The sequence below is a fragment of the Bos grunniens genome, chromosome 1, assembly GCF_055505025.1.
Source record: "Bos grunniens cultivar Pamir isolate PY7600 chromosome 1, Bosgru_T2T1.0, whole genome shotgun sequence".
Classification (NCBI taxonomy): domain Eukaryota; kingdom Metazoa; phylum Chordata; class Mammalia; order Artiodactyla; family Bovidae; genus Bos; species Bos grunniens.
Genome location: NC_141165.1, coordinates 13,478,970 through 13,500,530, shown reverse-complemented (window position 1 = coordinate 13,500,530; position 21,561 = coordinate 13,478,970). Strand labels below are relative to the sequence as shown.

Genomic DNA, 21,561 nt, shown 5'->3' with positions numbered 1-21,561 from the left:
GGTGGTGCTGGTTGCGAAGCGAGGGAAGCAGCACAGGGAGAGCGAGCAGGTGTCTGTCACCGGCAGGCTGGGGAGCTGGTGACCAGACCTGTCAGGAAAAGTTAGTGCTGAGATGGCAGGATGGGCCGAGTTGTGATTTAAGGACACTGGAGTGGGTTGCCATTTCCTTCTCCAGGGGATCCTCCCAACCCAGGGATCAAACCCACATCTGCTGCATTGCAGGTAGATTCTTTACCAGTGAACCATCCAGGAAGCCCAAGAAACAATAAAATGAGAGAAAGAAGCATCTGCAGCAGCAGTGCATACTGTTGAGTCAGAGTGGGCAGCTGTACTCTGATGAGCTGCTTGACTCACCTGGGCGGGGAGCCGTGGGTGCCTGGGCTTCCCGGTATGGGGTGGCCCTCGGGCTGCTGGGAGGACTCCGGGTGACTGAGCACCTGCGCAGTAAACGAATGGTCCCCCCCCCCGACTTCTGTCAGCTAGTTCTCACCTGGGGCCAAACCCTCTAGTGCTAATAGCAAGTCCTCCTGGATCATCAGATTGGGATAGTCCATAGATTGGGGGTGGGGAGGGCAAATCAAATGCTTCTCTTTGTTTTAAATCAGTCCTATGACTTCACTTTCTATGGTTGTGTCAGTTTCTTGTGACTGCTGTAACAAATTACATAGACTTTGTGCCTAAAAGTAACACAGAGGTATTTTCTCCAAGTCATGGAAGTCAGAAGTCTGACATGGTCCTCTCTGGACATGGTTCCTGTGGATAGGGCTGCTTCTTCTGAGGGCTCCAGGGGAGAATCCCCTTTCCGGCAGCTGGAGGTGCCTGCTCCCTTGGCTCTCTGGGCCCCAGTTCGGTCTTTCTCGTGACTCCATCTCTCTGGTTGTGGCTCTTCCCCATGTAAGGACCCTTGGGAGCACAGTGGGCCTGTCCGGATAAGCCAGGATCATCTCTTTATTTTAAGGTCAGCTGACTAGCAGCTTTAATCCATCTGCAACCTTGATTCTTCCTTGCTGTGTAATGTAACATGTTCACAGGCCCCGGGGAGCAGGACGATTCTGTCAATTTCTGAATGCCCTTGGCACATGTCTGATTCTATAAGTATGAAAGCCCTGTGTCCTTCCCAACAAATAGGTGACTTTTCTGTTTAACCTTTGGCTCCCCCTGAGGCATGATTGGTAACTTTGGAGCACTCGCACCACATTTGTTAATTTATGCCACCCTTTCTGTAGATGGTTTAGTGCTAAATGCAGTCTTATGTCATCATCAAATCCTAAAATTAAAAAAAAATTACATAAATATTACATATACATAAATACTGCATATAAATAACCGTAAATATTGCAGCTACATTAGCAACAACAAACGTATAGCTTTTTGAACAGAGATACAAATATTTTCTTCTCAATTAAGAGAATAGGTGCCTTTATGTTAGCCTAGTCTAGACACCCAGTGTTGCTGAGATGCAGACGGGGATCTCTCTCTAACCTCCACCCCAGACGGAGCCAGCTCACACGGTTTGGTTGGATGTTGATTCCAGCAGGGTTGAGCTTCATGTGCCTTTCCTCTGCTGGAGGCTCTTTCACACAGAACAGGACCCTGGACTCATCCTCTGCTCTTTAAGTATCAGCATAAGACTGATTCTGCTCTGGTCGCAGTTGACTGTTAACTGAAGATCAGGATTTAAAATTGCTTTGGCACTAAATAACCTTGTGACATTGCAGTTCTAGTGGATCCTAAAATAAAAGTTTTGTGCAGAAAAATGATTGAAAGTGAAAGTTTCCATTGCTGTTTGCATTGGTGAAGGGTGAAGCCGATGCTGGGCGACTGACCTCAGCTGTGAGTGGCCCTGAGTGCGGCTGGGCGGGTCTGCTGCGCCCTCCTGGGCTTGGTCTGGACATGTTACTCGGCTCTGCTTAGACTCTGATCTTAGTGATGGTGTGTTGGCTCTAAAAGACTGGCCTACAGGTTTCTATTTTTAGTTATAATTGATTTCTTTGAAAATTAGAGTTGTTTCAAAAATAGCCAATTTCTTACTGTCTCTTTTTGTTGTTCATTCGCTGGGTTGTTTACGACTCTTTGCGACCCCAGGGACACCAGGCTTGCCTGTCCTTCACCATCTCCCAGAGCTTGCTCAAACTCATGTCCATTGAGTCAGTGATGCCATCCAGCCATCTCATCCTCTGCCCTCCTTCTCCTCCTGCCCTCAGTCTTTCCCAGCATCAGGGTCTTTTCCAGTGAGTCGGCTCTTTGCATCAGGTGGCCAAAGTATTGGAGCTTCAGCTTCAGCATCAGTCCTTCCAATGAATATTCAGGACTGATTTCCTTTAGGATTGACCGGTTTGATCTTCTTGCTGTCCAGGAGAGTCCAGGGGACTCTCAGGAGTCTTCTCCGGCATCGCAATTCAAAAGCATCAATTCTTTAGCACTCAGCCTTCTTTATGGTTCAACTCCCACATCTCTACATGACTACTGGAAAGACCATAGCTTTGACTATACAGACCTTTGTCGGCAAAGTGGTATCCCTGCTCTTTAACGCACTGTCTAGGTTTGTCGTAGCTCTTCTTCCGGTATTCACTCAAGTATTCTTGGGCTTCCGTTGTGGCTCAGCTGGTAAAGAATCTGCCTGAAATGTGGGAAACCTGGGTTCGATCCCTGGGTTAGGAAGATCCCCTGGAGAAGGGAAAGGCTACCCACTCCAGTATTCTTGCCTGAAGAGTTCCTTGGACTGTATAGTCCATGGGGTCACAAAGAGTCAGACACCACTGAGTGACTTTCACTTTCACTTTTTTTCCAGGGAGCAAGTGTCTTTTGATTTCATGGCTGCACTCACTGTCCACACTGATTCTGGAGCCCAAAAAAGAAAAGCTGCCACTGTTTTCACTGTTTCCCCATCTGTTTGCCATGAGTGATGGGACCGGATGCCATGATCTTAGTTGTTTGAATGCTGAGCTTTAAGCCAGTATTTTAACTGTCCTCTTTCACCTTCATCAAGAGGTTCTTCAGTTCTTCACTTTCTGCCATTAGAGTGGTATCATCCACATATTTGAGGTTGTTGATATTTCTCCCTGATGTACTCCTTTCCCAGTTTTGATTCCAGCTTATGCTTCATCCAGACTGGCATTTTGCATGATGTAGTCTGCATATAAGTTAAATACACAGGATGACAGTATACAGCCTTGATGTACTCCTTTCCCAGTTGTGAACCAGTTCATTTTTCCATGTCTGGTTCTACTTGTTGCTCCTTGTCCTGTATACATGTTTCTCAGGAGACAGGTAAGTCTCCTATTTGGTATTCCTATCTCTTTAAGAATTTTGCACAGTTTGTTGTGATACACACAGTCAGAAAGGCTTTAGCTTAGTCAGTGAAGCAGAAGTAGATATTTTTTTGGAATTCCCTTGCTTTTTCTTCTTTCTTTTTCTCTTGCTTTTTCTGTGATCCAGTGGATGTTGGCAATTTGATCTCTGGTTCCTCTGCCTTTTCTAAATCCAGCTTGTACATCTGGTACTGTTGAAGCCAGCTTGAAGGATTTTGAGCATTACCTTGCTAGCATGTGAAAGTCTAAATGACACATCTTTATCTATATTTATTTATATTCTGTTGGACATGTGTTAGTGTCTTCTCAATATTGGTAAAAGTTAACTGTTTTATAATTGAGTTCCCAAGTACTTCTGTTTTTAAAATTTTAAGAAAATGTTCAGCTGAGTTTATTGAAATGTGACCCACATAAACTTAAGTCACTGAAATCATCTTTTTTAACTCCCACCCCCCAACTGGCCATGTTTAATTAGTTCTTACTTGCTTTTAACATAGAAAGTTTAAAATTATGTGATTAATACATAAATATATGCTTCTAAAAATCTCAGAGAATGCAGTCCGACTTCAGAAAATAGTGAAGGTCTGCCTCAGATATCTGAGTGCATGGACCAGAGTCTGATCACAAATGGCAGACATGGGAAGAGAGGCATAGGTAGTCAGGAGCCCAGAGCTCCGCCGGCCTTTTTCTCAGACGTCTCTTGTTGTGGAACATGGGCTTAGTAGCCTCGCAGCGTGTGTGTGGGATCATAGTTCCCTAACCAGGGATCGCACCTGCGTCCTCTGCACTGGAAGCGGATTCTTAACTACTGGACCACCAGGGAAGCTCGAGTGAATCTTCGTAGGCCTCCTGAGAAAGAAAAATAAACACAGCAGTTTTCTGAGCAAAGTTCTCTCAACACATCATCTTAGCCTGGTTTTTGCTTCTAGTAGCTGTATTCTAACAGCAGAGCCCCTGTTGTTCTCATGCCCCTGTGCAGCCCACGGGATCAAAACGAAGCTGCTCTTAGAGTTCAGACCTCAGCACGCCAGTGGCGTTTCTACTAACTGGTTGGGCTGTTTTGGGGCACTACAAAGTATTAATACACATTGTTAATTACCTATCAAGTGAACGGAGATTTTATTCTTCTGAGGTTTTACATATAAGCTCTTTCCTGTCTGTCTTTTATGGCTCTTTCTAGCCCATTTTCAAAGATACCTCCCTCTGTTTTCCATAATACTCAGTATAAAAACTTGAGAGTATTATCATTAATAATAGCCATGCATTCTGAGAAAATCACGGTGGCTTTTCTTCACGTTCAGTCAACATAGGGTTTCAGTGGATGGGAGTGAAAAGTAGGGTGCTGTGTCAGTTTGCTCGGGGTGCTCGGGGTAACAAAATACTCCAGGCTGGGGGTGGGGGGAGCTGAAACAGCAGAACTTTGTTTCCTCGCTGTCTGGAGGCTGGAGGGCCGAGGTCAAGGTGTCAGCAGGGCTGGCTGTGAGACCTCCCTCGGTGGCTTGTCAGTGGCCATGTCTTCTTGCTGCATCCTCACGTGGTCTTTCCTGCCCCAGTGACTGCGTGTCCACATTTTCTCTTGTAAGGATGTCTAAGGGATTTAATCAACTTCCCTGGTGGCTCAGATGGTAAAGTGTCTGGCTGCAATGTGGGAGACCCGGGTTCGATCCCTGGGTTGGGAAGATCCCTGGAGAAGGAAATGGCAACCCACTCCAGTACTCTTGCTTGGAAAATACCATGGATGGAGGAGCCTGGTAGGCTACAGTCCATGGGGTTGCAAAGAGTCAGACATGACTGAGCGACTTCACTTTCTTTCTGAAGGGATTTAATCAGGGCCCATTCAAAAGCCCTTGTTCTCACCTAATCACCTCTTTCAGATACAGTCACATAACAGAGGTGCTGAGGGGTTAGGGTTTCAATGTGTGAATTTTGCTGGGACACAGTTCAGCTCCTTTACAGGGGCTGAGATCAAATGGTCACATGTTCAGCGCCCAGTTATTATCAGACGATGTCTCTGCCCTTGACAGGTGTGTTAATTGACCTGTAATCTTTTAAAATTAAATTTAGGACACAGATTAAAGATTTATTTCATGATTGAATGTAAGAAAAATTGTTACTTTACAGCCTCCAGTTGGACAAGTTTTATATTGTATAACAGGATTTCCTGTGGGAGACACTTGAGAAAGGGGTGTGTAGGAGGCACTTCATTTGTTTTCCCTGTTGCAGAGGTTACTTGTACCTTTATGTGAGACTTTATTGCAAGGAGCATATATATAAAAAGTTAAGTGAAAGAGAAGAAAGCTTCCCTGTGGTTGCCCTAATTTCTTTTTAGCAGAGAGTAGTCATTTTTTTTATATGTTAATTCTAGAACCTTTTCAAGAGGCAGCAGGAGTTGGCACTCAAAGATAAGAAATTAGAAGCTAACTAAAGGTTTTCTTACTTTAATGATTTCTAAGACAATTACCAAATACATGAATGCAGTGAAAACGGATGAGTTAAAACCTAAAAGCTGTTTTTATGGCAACAATAAATTATTAACAGTAACCCTTATTAACGATTTACTCTGCGTCGGGCCTTGTTCAAGGTTATTGTGTTGACTCAGTCTCACAATGACCCTGTTGGAAGCTATTCGTATTTTCCCATTTCACAGATGGCCCCTGAGGCACAGAAAGGATGGTCTTCCCAAGTGTATTCAGCTAGTAGGTGGTGGAGCTCAGAAGGGACCCAGGTGGTCAACATTGCAGCATCTGTGTCCAGTCCCCATGCCCCACTGCCTCTCTGAGGATCAGCTCAGTTGCCCAGAAACATCACTCCTCTCTGTAGTGACTTGACATTGTTATGTGGTTTGGGAAAGGTTCCGTTTTGTTTGTTTTCTTTTTTTTTTTTTAGGCTCGTGGTAGCAAAATAAGTATGTATGTCAGTGGCCCACATCACTTCCCAATGATTTCTTTAAGATCAATATAAATACAGTTGGAAAAAGGTTTCGCTTAACGGTAGCGGATCCTGAGTGTAAGACTGAGCCATTGATTTTGAAAGGTTCTTTCTAGGCTGAAGTAGGATGTGGCTATACTGTCATTTTAGGAGAGCTAAGTGGATTTTTCAGTTCTGTTAAGGCCGGGATGAAAGAGCTGAGTTAACAGCTGAGCTGTGAAGTCAGAGACTCCCGAGTTCCTCACTGGTCTCTGCCACCAGCAAGCTGTGTACTCTGGGCGCGGGGCCCTTACAGCTCCTCTGTCCTTGATGTGCGGTTGGATCTGCCTCCAGGGCTTCCCATGAGGACAAGTGAGAGCAGGTGTGTTTGGTGTCCTGGGTACCAGAGAGTAGCCTGTGTGTCTTGGCTCCTGCTGGAATTTGGTGAAGAAACTCACATCCACTTGTCCTGGCTTCCTTTTCTGCCTGGAGTTTCATGGCTGTTTTATCCAAGTTGAAGAAGTGGCTGTAGGAGCTGACACAGGTGCGCGGCTGGGCAGGGTTGGTCCAGCTCCGCCCTCCTTAGCTGTCAGACCTCTTCCTCCTCCTCTTACTCTTAGGGAGAATTTATCTCCTCAGGGAGGCCAGGTGGGGGCGAAGTTAGATCAAGTGCTGGATTTTCTAGAGACCACTTCTTTAAAGATACAAAACAACCTGTTTTGTGATGTCATTTTGCTAAATTATTCAATTGTGTAAAAATACCAATTAATACATTTGAGAGCCCATTTTCCCTATATTTACCTAACAGTGCCATGTTTATTCCTGTTGTAGGTGCTGGAGATCAGAATTTATTTACCTCCATTTACCCGACACTTTCCCAGCAGCTTCCAAGAGATCCGATGGAATGGAGAAGGTATGGCATCCCCCTCCTTGTTTTGTAGGTGTCAGTGTGAGTGAGTGAAGCAGTGAAAGTGAGAGCCTGAGTTCTAAGGAGACTGAGAAGAAGGGCCCGTAATCTGTGAGCCTTTTTTTAAGGAACGTGTTGTTTTCTGAACAAGACCTGCAATGATAGAAATGGGACATGTCTTCGGACTCACAGGCCCCTCGTATAGAGGTGACTTCTGACTTGTGGTGGCATTTGGTTAAGGAGATGGGCACCCATATTCCTCAGAGGAGCTGGTGCCTCTGCGTCTTAACCAGGACTTCGTCACCCTGAGTGCCTGGGCTCTTCTCTTAAGGATGAGAAAGTGGACAGAAGGATGATCTTTAAAATTAGGAGTGCCATCAGATCAGTCCTCCCATTGGCCCTGTTGTTTGTAATTGTTCCTCTAATGACTTGTTCTGAGGAAATAATTGACTTTGAATTATTTTACTGAAAAACTAACTTCTGGTAAGATTAGATATTATTTGTGGAAAATGTTTGGATTGTTAATACTGTTTATTAATAATATTAATATTGTTAATACCTGTTAATACTGGCAGTCTGATTTTAACCAAGGTGAATGAAAAATTTCCTGTTGTTATTCATGCTCGTGTAATTCTGATTCTTGCTACATTATTCCTTTCTGACCACCAGTTTTTACCCTCCTAACGTGAAGAATTAACATTCTGGATGACTTTACCAGGCTCTCTGTTGAATCTAGTCTAATCTTTGTGCCTGCTTAGTGTTACAAGGAATGTATTTATTTACCAAAATGTAATATAAAGAATGTACAGAACTGGGAGAATTCCCTTACAGAAAAATTATTCAACTATTGAAGAGGCCCAGTGCTGTGAATGAGAGAAAACAATTCAGCAAATGGAAGAATTTAATAATATCTGAAGAAATGGAGTCATCTGGAAAGGATTTCAAACAAGTATACATTATTCAAACATTCAGAAAGATAAATGAGAAATGGGCTTATGAGAAAAAAATGGAATAGAGACCCTGCATAGATTTAATGTGCATATTCTTTGCTTCACCGTCTTGAAAACTAAATGAGAGAAGAGTACTAGAAAGGCCTAAACGTTTAAGGACAGAGAAGGCGGAGGCGGCAGCAGCGGAGACACGGATATCTTTCTGGGAGCAGAAGGATGGACAGAGGAATGGGAGGGAAAGCCCTCTGTGTGTCTGCAGAGGGGACACCCTGAGAAGCAGGCGGGTCCCTGACAGGTGAAAGGGCCCAGGACCTGGGGAGGCAAGGGCAAGACCAAGTGCAGAGGGGTGTGTGTGTATGTGTGGCTCTTTAGTATTGTTTGACATGTTAAAGTGTGTGTATTTCACTTTGGCAAAAATGTGATTGATTAGATCTTGGGAAACAAAATTGAAGCAGAAACTTGACTTTACACACTGAACTTCTGTGTAGCTGAAGAACAGAGTGATGAATTGGGAGATTGCACTTGGGAACTCCGGAGCTGAGAGCTGAGAGCCAGAGATGGAGGTCCGAGAGGAAAGCTGAGCCGTGAAGGCCAAGTCCATAGGTTTCCATATCCCTGTAGTTGGTATTTCAGAAGTGACTGTGCAGCGAGTGGAGAGATGGGCCCTGCTTGAGGAATTGGTGTCCAGGTTTTCCCAGAAGTGAGTTCAGAGATTTCAGGGGCTGCTGGATGTCAAGCAGAATGAAAACAAAAGCAATCAAACAAAAAGCCACATCAAGAAATAGGGAGAAAAGAAAAACCGAGTCTGCAGTCTCTAACAGCATTTAAAATGCAGCCTAAGATAGAGCATTTAAGAGGAGTACTTTGACTTGAAGGCTGTACCTTGACTCTTAGTTGTGTCTGACTCTTTGTGACCCCATACAGTCCATGGAATTCTCCAGGCCAGAATACTAGAGTGAGTAGCCTTTCCCTTCTCCAGGGGATCTTCCCAACCAGGGGGTTAAACCCCAGTCTCCCACATTGCAGGCAGATTCTTTACCAGCTGAGCCACAAGGGAAACCCCACCTTGACTTGAGCCTGAGGAGACTGAGAGCTGAGTTCTGAGAAGCCCCACCTTGACTCTAGAGTTGTGTATTATTCACACTCACACAGCGGGAAGACTGTCTCAGCCTCCCCCTGGCCTTGGAGAGACAGGGTTCCGGCTGGGCCCGGGGTGTCCGTACACCACTACACCGTGCTCTCTAGAGCCCTGCTCCCATCTTATATTCGCTGCTGCCACAGCATGGAAATAGCTGGAAACATGCTGTTAACAGGAACACCTTCAGGTGTGTATGATCAGAAGCTGTACTACTGTCTCTGAAGTAATTAAGGAATGTGTCTCAAGGAAAACACATGTGTCAGGAACATGAACCCTGAATTCACAGGGTGAAGGGAGCAGCTGCCTGAAAGCAAGTCATAACAAAGATTTCACTATTTTATGGTGTCAATGCTTTTAAAAATTAAAAATCTAAAATTTCAGAATGTGGAAGAAAGCAGAAAGAAAACAGTGTCGTATCTTTGTCCTGTTCAAGGAGAGATATAGACACTTACTGTACTTTTTGAAAGGGAAATTAAAAGTTTATGCATATTAAAAATTAAAATGTAAATAACAGAAAAGAAATAGAAGATTAAACTTTCAAGCTAACAGAGAAAAAGGATGGAAAAGGAAAACTTGATTAATCTCACCAAGGACAGAAAAAACTAGCGTGAGATAGAAAATCCACAAGTTAAAGCATAATAACATTCAGTATGGTTGTTTTCAGTTTATTCATCATGGAGAATCCTTAGGTTAGACAAAAAGAATAAAATCTATCTGTAGATATGTAAAAGAGACAGCTCACTAGAGGTGGAAAATAGAGGTGTGGAAAAGAGATGTATGTGGTCTAATTTATTTTTAGAAGTATAATTAAGCAGTGTCCATACTCTATGATAGCCATCGATTAGATGTGTAGCTTGTGGGATCTTGGTTCTTGGATTGAGGAAAATTGGAGGACGGGACTTCCCTGGTGATGCAGTGGGTAAGAATCTGCCTTCCAATATAGGTTTGATCCCTGTTCTAGGAAGATCCCACATGCCATGGAGCAACTGAGCCTGTGAGCCATAGTTACTGAGCCTGTGCTCTAGAGCCCAGCAACTGCTGAGCCCACACACTGCAGCTGCTGAAGCCTGCTGCCTGGAGCCCGTGCCCTGCAACAAGAAAACCCCAAGCACTGCAACGAAGAGTAGCCCCCACTTGCTGCAACTAGAGAAAGCCCATGAAGAGCAGCAAAGACCCAGCACAGCCGAAAATAAATTTAAAAATTATTTTTAAAAATTTCCTTGAGATGTCCTTTAAAAAAAAATTGAAGGATGGGTGGTTACCACTATTTATGCTGTGCAAGCAGAAACCTGTTCTTTTTCACCAGACAGTTCTCTTTTTTGGATAATGCAGTTTGTTGCAAAAATATTAGAGCAGTTTAAAGCTTTGGTAGTTTCAAACTGCACTTTTGACATTTGGGAAACACTGTGCTTCTTTTATGGTGACTGTATACTGACATTTTTCTCAGAAGTCTGTACTGTTGCAAATGGAGTTATGAAGAGCTTTGACACATGAACTGTGTTTAAAGTAATTTATAGCATCTTTTCAAATGGAACATATAATAGTTAAAATTCAGGGTTAGTATCACCTATGCACTTCTGAACGCATAGATATGATGAGATTGTTGTCTTTTCTCGTTTTCCTTCTGCTGAACATTCTCATGTTTCTCAGTGACTCGTTCACAATTGTTGATAGGTCCTATGGCCGGGCTCCAAAGATGATTCACCTGGAGTCTAACTTTGTTCAGTTCAAAGAGGAGCTGCTGCCCAAAGAAGGGAACAAAGCCCTGCTGACCTTCCCCTTCCTGCACATTTACTGGACGGAGTGCTGTGTGAGTATTCATTGTGGGGAACATTATAATGGGTTGAGAACTCACAGGTCTGGGTTTTGCTGAGACAGCTATACTTTTTGAAATTTACTATTTTAATTTTTTGGTATTCTCTTTTCTCCATTCTTCAGCCAAGTGTATGACTTTGCCATGGCCTAGTTCTGCTCTGGCCCAGTGCATGTACTCATCGTAATCACCAAATACAGTCACCGAATTACTTCCTACGTTTCCAGTTCTTGCGAGCCATCTCCCTGTGTCCTGGTGGGCACTAGCTATTTCTAACAGTTCCTTTCAGCTTTGTTTTCCTCGCACCCTGTAGTCACCACATGGCTGTTATTCTCCTTGAGAATCCTTGTCTGTCTCTGGTGCTGGTTGGCAGGCTCTCTGTGGGCAGGGAGCTGTCTCCTAACTCACCCCCCGAGTCTGGTGCAGGAGGTGCTTTGTGATGCCCGTTGAGAGAGCGGACACTGCTGCTGTGGGCACCCTGGCCTTTACTTGGCAGTTCTGTACTCATGAACCTGAATTCTTTCATGAACGAATGGAAAATTCTGTGGGTCATTTGTTCTATCTGTTTCAACTCTAATAAAATAAGCAGTTAGCAGTGTACAGAGTACATGAATCATTACACATTGTGACGTTTTAACCTGGATCTGAGGATGCAGAGTAGTTATTGTAGTTCTACTTTGTAGCCTTTCCCTGTGAAGTCACATGGACAGGCTTCTTCCCCGCAAACTCTTAGGTTAGTTTATGTGAGGTGTTGTCCACCAGAGGGGCTCGTTAGAGATGCGACGCCTGGGGTTTTATTGGACCAGGCACATAGGCAACCTCTGCCTGGCACGTAGCAGTGCTCTGAACTCCTGGGGAACACAGGGGTCAGCACAAGCCATGTGATGGGTGCAGTGTGTGTGCAGGGAGGCACTTCCTATGGCACAGTGATGGGAATCCTCCAACATCCAGATTGGATTTAGCACAAGGCTGGTTCTTCCTGACCCAGACATCACCACAGCCTGCACACACCTCTTCCCAAGTTATCAGAAACCCATGTGGGCTTCTCTTTTAGTGCTTTACAGTTCATTGTCTTTATTTTGATGTTCAAGTTGTCTCAGGTTTGGCCAGTGAGAGTCACTTCAAACTGGCTCCTGTGGCCTTCTGAGCACTTTCTAACTTTAGACATGACAGAATATTCTGGGTTCTTGTCCCTTTGCTACCCCTGTGTTGGAATCAGCCGTTTTTTCTCAATGCCTTGATCCCCCTGGCATGGCGGGAATGGCCCTGCTGCTGTGCCAGTTGACTCCACAGGGCTCTGAAAGCACATGTCTTAGAAATCATGACTTGATACCGATGCCTCTGATTTTAGCCTAACCCCAGGGTGCTTTCTTGCCTTAACCTGTACTGTGTTTATATCCACCCTGGCCCTGACAACATGGGCACCTTCACTTAACCTGCTCAGGGCTGCAGTGTGCATAGAATGGTTTCAGAGTTGCTATAAACATGATTGCCTGAAACAGGCTGGCTGAGAAGAGTTCAGAGCCTGTGTGCAGTGCGTGCTTTCCCGGGCCTGACAGTCCACGTTCAGACCTGGCTGGGCTGGTCGCTCTCAGGGGTCGTTCTTTTCAGTGTTTGCCTAGTTGCCCTGGCATGTTTATTTTTTCATATGAACCTTAGTATTCAATTCCTTTTCTAAGTATTTTACCTTTTTTGTTGCTATTGTCAGTAGGATTTTTTTCTCACATTTTCTTCCAGTTGGTGATTTTTTGTGTATATAGAGACTGTTGGTTTGTTTTTTTTTTTTTTTTTCATGTTAACCTTGCTGAATTTTTTTTATTGTTTGAGTTTGTTTTGTCATTGGTTCTCAAAACCAGTGTCTGCAGGCCCCAAAGTCTAGGGTTTTCCAGTCATCCTATCTTGCCACCTGCAGAGTCTTACTGCTTCCTTTTCAGTTCTTATGTCTCAGATTACCTTCCTGGTCTAGGACATTGTCTGTTAGTGGTGGAGACAGTGGGTATCTTTTCCTTGTTCCTGGTTCAGTGGGAATGCCTGTGATTGGTACCCCCCAGTAAGTAGGGTGCTGGCTGTGGGAATCAGGTGGATTTGAGTCAGTGTGTGAAGGAACTTCCATCCATTCCTATTTTCTCGAGAGTTTTTTAAATTAGGAATACACTGTTGAATTCTGTTAAAGGCTTTGTCATACCTGGTGGAGATAATCATATGATTTTTCTCACTTAGATCTACTAATACATTGAATTACATTACTGGTAATGGGTATTTTTGAACCATACTCGTATTCCTGGTATATTCCACTTGGTCAGAGTATTATTTTCTTAATGTGACATTGGTGTCTGTTCATTTTATTTAGGATTTTTTGCATCTGCATTCACAAGTGATTGGTCTTTAACTTTTTTGTGTATTGTGTTTATAAGGTTTAGCTACTTCCCTAGTGGCTCAGACGGTAAAGCATCTGCCTACAATGCGGGAGACCCAGGTTCGATCCCTGGGTCGGGAAGATCCCCTGGAGAAGGAAATGGCAACCCACTCCAGTATTCTTGCCTGGAAAATCACATGGACGGAGGAGCCTGGTGGGCTGCAGTCCATGGGCTCGCAGAGAGTCAGACATGACGGAGCAACTTCACTATCAATGTTATGCTTGATTCATAACTTGACAGAGTTCTGAGAAATCGTCTGGGCCTGGCACTCTCATGGGATAGTTTCTTGATTATGTTCTGTATCCCTTCCATGAAGGTTGGTCTGTTTTAACCATTTGTCTACTTTGATAAACTGTGTTTTTCTTACAAATTCTACATTTCAGTTAAATTTTAAAATCTCTTTCCATTGAGACGTATGAATAGTCTTTTTTCGACTTTTGAAGTGTGCTCTGTGTCAATAGTTATTTCTCCATTGTTATTTCTTACTTTGTGTATTGGTGTTTTGTTTTTTTTTTCTTTCTTTCTTGATGAAATTAGCTAGTTTGATTCTCCCCTTTCCTCCAGAACCAGGATTTTCATTTGTTAGTCTGATATACAGTTGGTATGTTTTCTATCTCATTAATTTCTGCTTTCATTTTTTACTGTCTCCTTCCTTTTGTTTTCTTATAGTTTACTTTTTCTTTTCCTAGTTGTTTTGAGTTGGAAATACATTTATCTTCATTCTTAAGTTTTTAGTGATATAGGTCTTTAAAGATGTGAATTTAAATATATCCCAGGGCCACAGCTGACACCAGGTGGAGCAGACGAGCTGTAGACTTGGGAACAGTCAGTCTTCTGGGCCAGTCTGTTCTGTAGTGGTTTGTTACAAAATCATAGATAACTGATTGAAAAGGGAAAAACCAGAAGACTGGAGATGTTTTGATTGGGACTGCCTTGAAACTGTTAATACATTCATCTGAGAAGAATTTTAATGATGATGGATCTTCTCCTCTGGGAACCATTCTTCATGGCTTTTTAATGTTCTTCTGTAATGTGTTGTAATGTTTTTCATAGAAGTCTTGCATTCTTACTGCAAGATGTATTTCGTGTTTGTGGACATTATGTTGTTGTTGAGTCACTCAGTCATGTCTGACTCGTCGTGACCCCATGGATTACAGCACGCCAGGCTTTCCTGTCCTTCACTACCCAGACTTTGCTCAAACTCGTGTCCATTGAGTCAGTGATGCCATCCAACCATCTCATCCTCTCTTGTCCCCTTTTCTTCCTGCCTTCAGTCTTCCCCAGCATCAGGGTCTTTTCCAGTGATTTGGCTCTTTGCATCAGGTGGACATTATAGATGATTTTTTTCCTCCTTAAACTTACATTTCCTAGTAGGAATCCTGTGGAGGTTTTTTTTTTCTGTTTTAGTTTTGGTTATCATCTAGTAAGAAAATTTCCATGGCTAAAGAATCCCACCATGGGATTCCATGGTGGCTCAGACGGTAAAGAGTCTGCCCACAGTGTGGGAGATTTGAGTTTGATCCCTGGGTTGGGAAGATCCCCTGGAGAAGGAAATGGCAACCCACTCCAGTATTCTTGCCTGGAAAATCCCATGGACAGAGGAGCCTGGTGGGCTACAGTCTGTAGGGTCCTAAAGAGTCAGACATGACTGAGAGACTTCACTTTCACTTTTCCTTTTATTAAGAAAAATTCCTGGAGCAAGTTGACAATGTTTAGGATTTTAGATTTAGAAGTAAAATTCCGTTGTGTTATTTTAGTGGTTGCTTTCGGGTTTGTAGTCCACACTGTAAGTTACGCCTCCTTCCTTCACGTCTGCTGTGCTGCTTGAGACAGTATGCGGGGTCACAGCACTGCCTTTCTCGCCCCTGCCTCATGTGACTGTGCGTACATTCAGCCTTACGTGTGTGGTAGACCCACAGTACATGGTTGTTGTTTTTGCTGTAAACCATCAAGTGTGTTGTAAAGAGAATAAACCTGGGAAAGTGTGTCTTTCATGTCTGCCTGCGTGTTTAGCATTTCCAGTGCACCCCCTTCCTGTGTGCATCCAGATTTTCAGGTGGTGTTCATTTCTTTCTGCCTGAAGGACTTCTTTCTGCTTCTGTATAGTGCAGGGCCATTGGTGATGAGTTCTTCTCAGCCGTTAAATATTTGAGGAGCTATTTATTTTGCCTTTATTTTTGGAGAATATTTCCCTGATAGGTCTTGTGCGAAGGTTCTCCCTGCTCTGCGCCCCCCCCGCCACCCCGCTTTTAGCACTTAGAAGATGTTGCTTCACTGTCTTTTGCTTTCCATTGTTACCCATGAAACATCTTTGAATTTTGACTGTTATTTTGTACATAAAATGTCTTTCCTTTGGTGTTTTTTTTTTTTTTCAAATTGATGGACTAATTGACGCCTGCCCTGGGTCTTGGTTGCTGCCCGTGGGCTCTCTCCAGTTGTGGCGCCTGGGTTTCTTGTGGTGGTGGCCTCTCTTGTGGAGCACAGGCTCTGAGGTGCGCGGGCCCAGTAGCTGAGGCTTGTGGGCTCTAGAGCGCAGGCTCAGCCGTCGTGGTGCGTAGGCCCAGCTGTCCCATGGCACGTGGGGTCTTCTCTTATCAGGGGTGGAACTAGTGTTCCCTGCATTGGCGGGTGGATTCTTAGCCACTGGACCACCAGAGAAGTCCTGTGTTGTTTTAGGATTCTTTTTCTTTATCAGTGATTTTAAGCAGTTTGATTATGATGTGCCACGGTGGACCTTCATTTCTTGTGCTTGGATTTTGGGTTTTTGTTTTTGCTTTTTTACTTTCAGGATTTATAATTTTGATCAAATTTGGCACATTTTTGGTCATTATTTCTTCAACTATTTTTTCTGTTCCTCTTCTCTCCTTTGGGGACTCCGTTAGCTCTGTGTGAGGTCACTTGACGCCTCCCGAGTCACTGCATTGTGGGCGCGTCATCAGTCTTCATCTGTGTTTCATTTGGATAATTTCTGTTCCTGTGCCTTCACGTTAACGGGTTGTTTCTTCTTCAGTGTCTAATCTGCTCTTAGTCCTACCCAGTGTATTTTTCAGTTTAGACATTGTGGTTTTCATCTCTTTGAGTTCCTCAGGGGTCTTCTCCTTCTTTTAAAATATCTTTCCTGTCTCTGCTTAGCATCAGTCTTTCTCTGCCTTCATGAACATATGAAATATGGCAGCAATAGCTATTTTAATGGCCTTGTCTACTAACTCTGTTATCTGTATTTACTGAGTCTGTTTCTTTTGAGTGGTTTTTCTGCTTTTTATAGATCTTATATATTCTTATTTCTTTACCTGCTTGGCAGTTTTTTATTGGATGCTAGACATTGTGAATTTTATCTTGTTTGGTGCTGTTATTTTATGTAATCCCAGAAAATTTCTTTGTGCTTTATTTAAGTTATGTTTAAATTTGATCCTTTCTGTTGTTGTTGTTCAGTTGCCAAGTTGTATCCGACTCCTTGTGACCCCATGAGCTGCAGCCACAGCAGGCTTCCCTGTCCTTCACTATCTCCTGGAGTTTGCTCAAACTCATGTCCATTGAGTCAGTGATGCCATCCAACCATCTCATCCTCTGCCTCCTGCCCTCAACCTTTCTCATCATCAGGGTCTTTTCCAATGAGTTGGTTCTTCACATCAGGTGGTCAAAGTATTGGAGCTTTAGCTTCAGCATCCGTCCTTCCAATGAATATTCAGGGTTGATTTCCATTAGGACTGACTGATTTAATTTCCTTGTTGTCCAAAGGACTCTCGAGAGTCTTCTCCAGCACCATAATTTGAAAGCATCTTCTTCAGTGCTCAGCTTTCTTTATGATCCAACTCCCACATCCATACATAATTATTGGAAAAACCATAGCTTTGACTATATGGACCTTTGTCTCTGATTTTTAATATGCTGTCTAGATTGGAGCCTGGTGGGCTGCAGTCCATGAGGTTGCAAAGGGTTGGACAAGACTGAGCGACTAAGGACAGCATAGGTTGGAGGATACATGTGTGTATGTGTCCCCACACGTGTGTTTACACCTCCATATGTAACTCTTTGTGCCCGTGCATGTGAACGTGTGCATACACACAACCCAGTTCCAGTGCAGCACCCAGGGTCAGTTCTCATTCCTTCCCTTTGTGTGTGTGTGACTTTCTCCAGCTCAGAGAAGCCAGGCACTCACTGTCCTCCATGATGGGGTTTTCCTCTCTTCACTGTGGTTTCCTGAGAGACCCTTAGCCCCACGGGTTCAGCTTGGGTTCCTCTTCTGCAGAGTCACTGAGCCTCTCTTGGAATGTTTGTTGTTTGCTCACCATCGTGAGCCATGGCCTGGGTTCTGTCCTGATTCCTCTAGGACTTCGGGGGACTCTGTCCTTCCTGCTGCTCATTGAGGCCTCTTCTGAGAGTCCCTGCAGGCTGCCACCCACAGCGTCCCCAGGAGAGGGGCTGGTGTCCCCTTGGTGTGTGGTTGCCCCCCTTGTGGTGGGTTCTGGCAAAGAGCGCCTGGGAAGGCCTCCTTGGAACTTATCATGTTGCCTCACCTCTCCCTGTCCAGTGGGCCTTGAGATCTGCATCTGTGCTTTGATTTTGAAACTGCTGGGTCCTGGGCTGCCACCCCCTGGCCTTCTGGTTTCACTTTCCAGGGGTCAGGTATCTGTGTTCTGACAAAACACCAGCCCTGTAAAACTTCTGGTCCTAAGCACTGCCATTGTGTGGAAAATAAGCAGTTTGTGAGTGTGTTACTGTTGGATATTAATTCACAGAAATCAGAATTTTGCGGGATGGTTTTCCTTTTAACCAAAAGTTCTTTTTCAGATTGTAGTTGTTTCAGAGTTACACTGAGGACCTAGCAGTTTTTAACGTTTTTAAGTACTGCCTATTGGAACTTTTCACTTACTGATTAAATGAAAGGGAGGGACTTGATACAGAATTTGAGATTTAACTCATTCATGGATCAGTCACATGAGTGTTATTCAAAAGAGACTAAAGAAATCCAGAGGAAATATGGGCAGAATAATAAGGAATCCTTTTCTTCAAAGAGGGAAAGAATATATTTAGACAGTAGCTATTAATTAGTTTCCAAAGGTCTGAAAATATCTGATACTGAAATGAGTTAAGCATCTTGGTTTCGATTTTCGCTCTTAATCTGCTGAGTGGATTCATGGAGCATAAGATCAGTTGTAAACAGAGTTACAAAGCAAGGAGAATTTGTGTCTCCCTGCTTCTCTCTGGAGGAGAGCTGAGGCTGGGCTTGTTGATGTCCGGGGCAGAAGGACTACCGTCTCCAGCAGGCTGCCGTTTAGGCCCCGAGTCAGGAGTAGCTTTGATTTCCAGGCCCATGTTGGCTCCGCTGTTGAGGCCATGTGAATGAGAAAAATTTCCAAAAGTCCTGGATTGTCCTCTTTGTCTGGGTCACCTCTAAAGCTGCCTTGTCTCTGACATGGCCTGCGAGTGGCATTGAGGTTGGAGTGGTTCTGGGGGCTCCTGGAGTGCCATGGGGCTGTGGAGGAAGCCACGGTAAAGCCCCCGCCCCTAGATGGCAGTGGGCCTGCAGCGGGACCGGCCGCTCCCCTTTCCTGTCATGGTGGGGCCGTGACCGGAGGGGACCCTGCCGTGTTTGGGCCCAGGGCCCTAGCCCTGCAGACCTGGGTTTTAAAATCCCAGCCTTCTTAGCAGAGTGTGTCTCGGTGGGCAGCGTGCTGGGCCCTCTGCCTTTCCAGCTCTTCCTCATGACGTTGGAGGACCTCCCCTCGGTGCCCCTGGGCTCAGGGACGACGTGCACCTGGGGCATGGTGGGAGCCTGCCCTGAGCGCCGCAGCTGGGCCGGCCGCAGACTCCATGGAGTGTCCGTGCCCCAGAGCGGAAAAGCCTGCTGCTGTCTGTTATCAGGCTCTTTTGCCCTATAAACTACAGGCTGTTGATAAATCTGTGTTCACGTTGACTCATTTATTTTCAGGATACTGAAGTGTATAAAGCTACGGTAAAGGATGACCTCACCAAGTGGCAGAATGTTCTGAAAGCTTATAGCTCCGTGGACTGGTTAATTGTGGTGGTTGAAAATGATGCCAAGAAAAAAAACAAAACCAACATACTTCCCCGAGCTTCCATTGTGGACAAAATAAGAAATGATTTCTGTAATAAACAGAGTGACAGGTACGTGTGTGTTTGCTGTTAACCTCATTGGGCTGACATCTAGGTGAGATAGTTGACTGGCTTCCAGGTGATCATAAGTATTTGCTCTGTGAGTGCCTGCCCTGTGCCTGATGCTTGAGCATGTGGTGGATGCAGCCTAGGAGACCAGGCCCCTCCTTAATTGTCTCCTTAATGGATTCCCTAAAAGGAAAATTGGGTAAAACTTTTTGTGCATTTCCAGGCTCTTGGTGAGTATTGCTGACACAGGGTCACGTGTTGTCTTTGCAGCGGCATCCCAGTGACAGGGAGGCCCCTGCGCGGAGCTCCTTGCCACACTGGTGCCTGCTCTGTGGACGCTGCTCTGCTCAGATCGGCCCCCACCAGCCCTGACTTCATCAGCTGCTTTGGGTTCTCCTTCTCTGAGTTAACAACGCTTGATGGGAATTTCTGAAGCTTAGTTTGTTTGTTGCTTTAATTAATAAGGAGAAGATCTGGAAACAGTAAACGTTGAAAGTCTTAATGAGGGACGGAGAGTGTAAAGGATGTATTGTCTGGTTGATAAGCACCAGGTCACTGAAGGAAAATATTGTTTCGGTGGTTGCTGTTCATGTAGGTTTCTTTTTTCATCCACCCCTGTAGTAGAGAACTCTGCATCTGGTCAGAAATAAATGTGGATGATTGCAATCTTTAAGGCCTTAAGGAGAAACTGCTGAGCCAGCAGACCCTAGCAGCTCATACAGTGAACAAATGATGTTACTTCCATGGTGGGATGGGGCTTAGGAGTGAGCTGCCTGGACCCCTTTATCTTTCAGGGGAAGAAACAGTATCTAATGCGGTGGAGTGAGGTGAGTGGGGTGACTGAAATTAAGGCCAGCTACAAGTTTTAAAATTTCTTTCTTGGTACTGATTACTCATCTGGTGGGCTGTCTAGACTGTGGCTGTTTCACCCTTTGTCCTCTGGTAAATCAGTCCTTCCTGCAGGGGGGATGATGGGGCCCAAAGGAAATGAAACTTAAAATCTGTTCATTTTGCCACTTGCTGGTAATTCAGGTGAAGTATTTATAGAGGAGAAATGTTGAAATTCATAGCATCAATATTTAGAAGTTATTTCTAAGTTCAAATTTACCCATCTCTCTAGATTATATTGTTTTCAAGGATAAAGAAAGTTTTACCTTTTTCACCTGTTGGATGAACAGGTTATCTTTTCCAGGTCCACTGGAAACACTTGTAACTTATACAAGCCTTTGAGATTTGTACACCGTGGATACAGAGTTTTTTGTAGTGAAATTGTATCATACCTTTGTTGTTGTTGTTCAGTCACTCAGTTCTCCCTGAGTCTTTGCAACCCTGTGTCTGTAGCCCACCAGTCTCCTCTGTCCCTGGGATTCTCCAGGCAAGAATACTGGAGTGGGCTGCCATTTCCTTTTCCATGGGATCCTCCTGTCCCAGGGATCGAACCTGAGTCTCTAGCATTGCAGGTGGATTCTTTATGAGCCACCAGGGAAGTCCCATAAGTTAAGCCCTGTCCTTCTGAGCCTTTATTTATTGTTTATTGACGCTACTCTTGAGCTCAGCTGGTGGGAGAGACAGACTAACAGTGAGAAGTGTTTGCAGAGTGTGCTGATGGCGCTGGTCCTGGATCGGGGGGCTGAGCTCGGAGCAGCTGGGGCGGGGCTGGGGGAGGGTCAGTGAGGGTGTGTCAGCGAGCAGGGTTGTGTGGGGCGAGCAGGAACGTGTTGGGTAGAAGGACAGGAGAGCCTGAGAAGCTGAGTGGGCTTGAACTGGAGAGAGTAGGAATCAGAGCTGGACACCCGGGCTGGTCCATGTTGTCATGGTCCTCAGGTGCCATGTTAAACACCTGCCTTTTAGTCTGTCAGTCACCGGGAACCCTAAGAGGTTTTTGAAGTGGGCAGGGCACCTGGGGTTTGGGAACTGAGGCGCAGTCACCTTATTTTCCAGTGCACCCTGTAGACAGGGTCTGAGTCTTGTGACTCATCATAACCCCCCCAT

The 21,561-nt window shown here is 44.7% G+C and overlaps 1 protein-coding gene across 5 annotated transcripts in view; it reads left to right on the top strand.

Annotated features, from left to right (window-relative positions):
- The window catches only part of TRAPPC10 (trafficking protein particle complex subunit 10), a 79,617-nt gene that overhangs the window by 12,149 nt on the left and 45,907 nt on the right, over nucleotides 1-21,561 (top strand). For 3 of the 5 annotated variants that reach the window (XM_086332741.1, XM_086332583.1, XM_086332922.1), the window contains 3 exons: nucleotides 7,050-7,131; nucleotides 10,864-11,023; nucleotides 19,376-19,572. In XM_086332741.1, the coding sequence (XP_086188867.1) occupies nucleotides 7,050-7,131; nucleotides 10,864-11,023; nucleotides 19,376-19,572 (439 nt within the window). Of the gene's footprint in view, nucleotides 1-7,049; nucleotides 7,132-10,863; nucleotides 11,024-19,375; nucleotides 19,573-21,561 lie in introns of those variants that run through there. The other 2 variants (XM_086332662.1, XM_086332822.1) reach the window with 1 other exon arrangement.